The sequence below is a fragment of the Azolla caroliniana genome, unplaced genomic scaffold (genome assembly GCF_043228905.1).
Source record: "Azolla caroliniana isolate FFs.n. ecotype wild unplaced genomic scaffold, voAzoCaro1.0.p SCAF_9, whole genome shotgun sequence".
Classification (NCBI taxonomy): Eukaryota; Viridiplantae; Streptophyta; class Polypodiopsida; order Salviniales; family Salviniaceae; genus Azolla; species Azolla caroliniana.
Window position 1 is genome coordinate 8,126,828 of NW_028230444.1, and position 6,507 is coordinate 8,133,334.

Genomic DNA, 6,507 nt, shown 5'->3' on the forward strand with positions numbered 1-6,507 from the left:
GTTTCGTTGTCTGGTACTGTGGGGGACTCCGCTCGTTGGTCTACGCTGTTCACCGTCATTGTAATTTCTGGTGATCTAGCCTGAGGTTCCTCTTCTTCGGCCGTGCCCGGAATTGGCGTCGCGCTAGATTCCTCATTTGTTCGCGTGTTGCCGGCTTGTGTGGTCTGGTGAAATAGCTCCTCCTGGCTTTCACCAAAATCGTCTAAGAGGTGCGCGAGTTCTTCGGAGTGTTGGTCTGCTAGCGCACGATAGTCTTGCACTAGGTCCTCTCGTACTGCCGCAATGCTCTCGTCATTTAGTTTATAGAAACCTCGACCGTCTTTTCGCCGGTTATCCCAGTCCGCACGATACGCGTGCAATTTTGCTGCCTGGGTTGCCCACTCCATCCATCCTTTTTCCAGCGCCGTTTTCAATTGCGCTGTGAACCTCTTCCGATTTGTTTGGAGAAGGATACGCACGTTATTTGTGATGGCCTGGCAACGGTTGCGTGCATCCTCCATCGACTTCTGGAGGTTTGCAATTTCTTGTTGTTTAACAGTCGCCGCTTCTTCGTACATGGCCTTCAAGTCCGCCCACAACTGGGATTCCTTTGCATGTTGTTCTTCTAATTTCCCCATTTCATTGTTTGGGCGGATTTCGAGCTGATGCCCTCTTTCCTGTTCGACCACCAGCTGCTCGTCGAACCATACCTTCTTTTTCTCTAATAAGGCCCGAAGTCCTGCAATTGCCGCCTCCGATTTCTTCGCTTCATCCTGGAATTGGGCGTTTTCGTCTTTTGTCCAGATGTGCTGAGCTACCTCCGGTTTCTCTTCAAGGATTTTTATTGCCTTCCGGCCGTTAGCCCAGATCTCCTTTTCTCTGCCTCAGGATTGGCGTAGTTCAGCTCGAAGGCGGTCAATTTTTGATTCCGCAAGTTGCACGACCCTTTTTGCTTTCGAGGCGATGGCAGTCCGATTCTCAATTTCTTCCTTCAAAGAGTCGATGGCGTGGTTTGGTGGCGGAGTTGTGTGTTGCGCCGTAGTGGCGTTAGCTTCCAACTCGGCGATGCGTTCGTTGGTTTTTTGCAGCTTGGCTTGGGTCATTTTCACCTTCTTCCAGACATTCTTATTTTTAATGGCCATCTCCTTGGCGCCCGTGCTGACCTTTGCCAGTTCCGTATGGACTTCGACTAGGTCTATGTTTAATGGGGGTAGCTCCATCCCTACTCGGCGTACCCCGGCATTCCTCTGTCTACCGACCCTGGCTAGCCGGTCCTCATCGTCGATCTCCGCCGTTTGTGTCAGGGCGCGCTCGATCATCTGGCGCTGTGCGTGCTCCTCGGCAATTCGTTGGGAGGCTTTTATCTATTGTGTTGCCAGGAATTCCATGATCTCAAAAGAGATTCCGAATTGTAAGAGGGTGTTGAACTAATGGGTCGTATCTGGGATATCTGGATATGCCAACACCTCGCTTTCCGCCGTCAATACAGCTTTCCCTCGTTGGGACTGGCTCGTAATGATCGGTCGTGGCTCTCAGATGATTTCGAAGGTGGTATTGTGCTCCGTAGCTGCGGAGCCATCGTCGTCAGTCGTTGTTTCTGCCGTCGTGGGGACGTCTTTGACCAGTCCCCGCCCATCTTTCCTGTCCAATCTACGCCGTTTTGGTCTGGGGCTATCCTACCGTGTTTCAGTGTCGGGCTCTAGGGCTGCTGCCATGGAACGTGCCATCGGCGTAAGCCAGGTGGGTTCGTGGGCTGCTGCCATGGAACGTGCCATCGGCGTAAGGCAGTAGAAATGAAGATCGGTATCGCGAGAGTAGGTTCGTGGGAAGGAGACTGGTGGTTGTGGTGGGCTGGAGCTCTATGATAGGATGGAGGAGAAGATGAGGGGGAGGAGCGATGGGAGCGGTGATAGTTAGAAGGTGGGTTTCTGTTTTGTGCAGAAGATCTTCTATTTCCTTCTTTTTGTGGCTTAGGGTTCATTGGGCGGTGAGCCATCGTGGTGCCGCGTGTTCTTGAACTAGGAGTTTGTGCATGCATTTAGTCCTTTTAATAGTTGCTATCTTCTCTCTTTTTTCTTTTTTTTTCCGTAACGGTTATATACAGCCTATTTTTACATTATGGTACAAGTGGGGCCGCTCATTTACGCCGGGGGTTCTCCAGCTTTGTCCTGTTTGGCGGTGAATGGGTTAGGTGGCGTAGAGCCCAGGTAAGGTTTAAGGCGAAACCCATTCACCTTTTGCCGTACTATTTCCCCGGTCAACGTACCTAGTTGGAATGTGCCTTGTTCCGCTCCAATTATCCAGTATGGGCCGGTCTAGCGGAAGCGTAACTTTTCTGGCATATGGCCCATGTGGGTTTGGAAAACCAGCACCGCCCGACCGACGAAGACTCCTTTTATCTTGCGTTCCGATGTCGATCCACAAACACTTTATGCCGTCGCTATTCCTGCTCCAACATAGCCATGCTGTGTACGTGTTTTTCCCCGAGTTCAAGTAGTTGGTGGAGCCGTACCTCCTTCGATTTGGCTTCCGATAGTCGGTCCCTTACATGAATTCGCAAACTGGGTACCTAAAATTCGATCGGCATCATAGCCTCCAGCCCAAACGCTAGTCGAAACAGTGTTGACTGTATGCTTGTTTTGTAGCTGGTTTTGTAGCTGGTTTTGTATGCCCATAACGCACTCTGTAATTTGGTATCCCAATCCGTTCTATTTTCATTGATGATTTTCTTCAAGATGGTCTGCAACGTCTTGTTGGTGGGTAAAAGCATGCGAGTGGAAACACTATTATAGCTAATTAGCTACTAAAATGGCCATAACTAATTAGCTATTTGTTTAGCTAGTCTTTTTTGTGGGAAAATCAAATATTTGAAAAACTAATTTATGAAAAAACTCAAATATTTGAACTTCTGTTTCAGACGTAGTGGAACTTGGGGAATAGCACCATCATCTAAGGTCGACTTCAATGTCATCAATTTCCTGTTTAGCCTACGTTTGATTTTGAACGCAGATGGAGTACTCAGAGCACGAACGTAGATGTAGCTCCCGCAGCAGCAAAAAATCGACATTGCAGATTGAGAGCTACAACACAGAACCCGCCCGATCATCGTCCAGGTATGTTTCAGTTACAGAAACCCCAAACATTTGTTTTTTCTTTTTGATTACTGTCTGAACTTTGGTGCTGATTCATATTTCCCCAAAATCGAATAGGGCGAAGTCCTTGGAGTCCCATACAAGGATGTCTCGCAGATCGGGGAGTAGCAGCAGGTGTGTTTATATTACACTTTTTGTGTTTAATCTTGTCTTTAGTGATGATTGGGGTTTCTAATTGAAATTTCTGATTAGGGTTTTTGATTATAAATTTCTGATTAGAATTTTTGAATAGGGTTTCTGGTTACAAATTTTGATTATAGATTAGAATTTTTTATTAGAATTTCTGAATAGGGTTTTTGTTTATAAATTTCTGTTTAGGATTTCTGATTAGGGTTTGTGATTGAAATTAGCTGATTAGGGTTTCTGATTGAAATTTTCTGATTAGGGTTTTTGATTATAAATTTCTGATTAGAATTTCTGAATAGGGTTTCTGGTTACAAACTTCTGATTACAGATTTTGATTAGGGTTTCTGATTTCAAACTTCTGATTATAGATTTTGATTAGGGTTTCTGATTTCAAATTTCTGAATACAAATTATGATTAGGGTTTCTGATTTGCTAAGTTAAAGATTTTGCACTATTTCTGTTGTTGTTGATTGGGGTTTCTGATTCTGACATATTCTAATTTTGCACTATTTCTGATTTCTGAAATGATATTTTAGATGGCTCGTTCCTCCGTATCCGAGAGTGCTAAACTTCGCAAAATTTTGCGAGACAAAGGAGGACTTCCACAACACCTATGGTCTGTCACTCGAGGGTGTTGACCCTACTGTCCTAAGTGATAAATTGATCAGTGATGTAGACTGGATGACAGTATATACAGTGCCTAGAGTCAAAGGCAAGGTCAAGCTGAAGCATGTACGAGCCGACTTGTACGATGACTGCATGAGGCTGCACCAGAAAGTTCATCAGGAGATCCCAGTCAACAATGAGTTGTTAGTTTCATTTGCTAGAGCATTTGCATATGAGTACTGCAAAATAGCGAAGGAATCCAGAGACCCTGAAATGTATAGGGTAGCTTGGGCAGTCTATGATGAGGCATCGGTAAAAAGATGTCGAAAGATGGGGACCTTGGCACAAAAAATAGACAGATTTTGGAGCATGGCAGCTGTTGATGCAACTGCCGACTCCCAGCAAGACCGGGGGCATACACCACACCGACACCCAAGGAAAGCCAATGTCGATGATACAGGTGAGACATGGGTTAGCTATATGCTAAAAAATGTCCATGAAGCCTGTGAGACATTGGCATTTTTTAAGAATGATTTAGAGAAAGCCACAATGGCTTCTGCAATGGAGAGCAAAGTTACTTCCGTTGTTACAACGATTAGAAATAAGATTCAAGTAACTATTGTTTTGTTGGTATGTGATTGTGTTATAAATAACTTTAAGGGTAAAATGTGCTAATCAAGCATTATCTGGAATAGGTTGCGCAACAGGAGCTTGAATTAGAGGGGCCAATGGATCCCCAACGTAAAATACAACTGCAAATAGAGATCCAAGTTCTTTCAATGAACCTGGACCTTCTAGGTGTAAATACTGTTGTAGATTACAATTTAGATAAGCTTCATGTAAGTTAACGACTCCTGAGCAAAGTTGGTGTATCTTTCAACAACAGGAATAATTAATCGGTAAATTTCTCTGTTGCGTTGAAGGAACAAGACATTCATCAAGAACAGGTAGTTAGTTGCCTTAAGAAGCAACTACATTTTGTGGAGGGAATGGTAAGGACCAGACAGGATTTGGACCTGAACATTCTTGCTCCCTTACCAAATCAAGGAGAACCAGAAAATGATTTATTGACAGTTCAAGCACGTTGCATCGCTTGCGGGTTAGGTGTGGAGGACAAAACTGCGTCTTTGTTGGTTCATCTACAACCATGCAACCACACATACCATTTGCTTTGTTTTCAACATGCCTGTCAAATTGCTGCATTCTGTTTGGGAGATTACAGTACAGCTCTACCAAATGAGTGGAGAAAACTAACAGTTATACCATACTGTAACTAATAAGCTTAGTCTTTTCTAATTAGCTAAGCCGTAAAAAGTATGGAAACTATTTTGCTGCTATCGTTGTAGCTAATTAGCTACTACCATAGTTGATTAAAGCAGCTAATAGCTATCCTATTAGTTAATTAGCTACTGCCATAGTTTACTACAGTAGTTAATTAGCTAAGTGGCAGCTAGTTAGCTACTAGCTAATTAGCTATCCTACTGGTAGCTAATTAGCTACTGGCAACTAGTTAGCTACTAGCTAATTAGCTATTCATAGCTAATTAGCTAGCACCATAGTTGTGTAAAGTAGCTAATTAGCTATCCTACTAGCTAATTAGCTACTAGCAACCAATTAGCTATCCTAGTAGCTAATTAGCTATCCTACTAGCTAATTAGCTACTGCCATAGTTGTGTAAAGTAGCTAATTAGCTATCCTACTAGCTAATTAGCTACTGCCATAGTTGTGTAAAGTAGCTAATAAGCTATCCTAGTAGCTAATTAGCTACTGGCAGCTAATTAGCTATCCTAGTAGCTAATTAGCTATGGTAGTAGCTAATTAGCTACTGGCAACTAATTAGCTATCCTAGTAGCTAATTAGCTATCCTACTAGCTAATTAGCTATCCTACTAGCTAATTAGCTACTGCCATAGTTGTATAAAGTAGCTAATATGCTATCCTAGCTACTACATAGTTGAGAAAGTAGCTAATTAGCTATCATTGTAGCTAATTAGCTATCCTACTAGCTAATTAGCTATCCTAGCTAGTACCATAGTTGAGTAAAGTAGCAAATTAGCTACCATAGTAGCTAATTAGCTATCCTAGCTACTACCATAGTTAGTAAAGTAGCTAATTAGCTATCCTAGCTACTACCATAGTTGAGTAAAGTAGCTAATTAGCTACCATAGTAGCTAATTAGCTATCCTAGCTACTACCATAGTTAGTAAAGTAGCTAATTAGCTATCCTAGCTACTACCATAGTTGAGTAAAGTAGCTAACTAGCTATCCTAGCTACTACCATAGTTGAGTAAAGTAGCTAATTAGCTACCATAGTAGCTAATTATCTATCCTAGCTACTACCATAGTTAGTAAAGTAGCTAATTAGCTATCCTAACTACTACCATAGTTGAGTAAAGTAGCTAATTAGTTATCCTAGCTACTACCATAGTTGAGTAAAGTAGCTAATTAGCTATCCTAGCTACTACCATAGTTGAGTAAAGTAGCTAATTAGCTACCATAGTAGCTAATTAGCTATCCTAGCTACTACCATAGTTAGTAAAGTAGCTAATTAGCTATCCTAGCTACTACCATAATTGAGTAAAGTAGCTAATTAGCTATCCTAGCTACTACCATAGTTGAGTAAAGTAGCTAATTAGCTATCGTAC

The 6,507-nt window shown here is 42.8% G+C and overlaps 1 protein-coding gene across 1 annotated transcript; it reads left to right on the forward strand.

Moving 5' to 3' along the window:
• The first annotated feature begins 3,178 nt into the window (after positions 1-3,178).
• Positions 3,179-5,140, forward strand: LOC147860095 (uncharacterized). The gene is made up of 3 exons (XM_087324626.1): positions 3,179-3,245; positions 3,794-4,276; positions 5,086-5,140. Exons 1-3 carry the CDS (start codon positions 3,217-3,219, stop codon positions 5,138-5,140), a joined length of 567 nt encoding a protein of 188 aa, XP_087180752.1. The 5' UTR covers positions 3,179-3,216.
• The last annotated feature ends 1,367 nt before the right edge of the window (positions 5,141-6,507 follow it).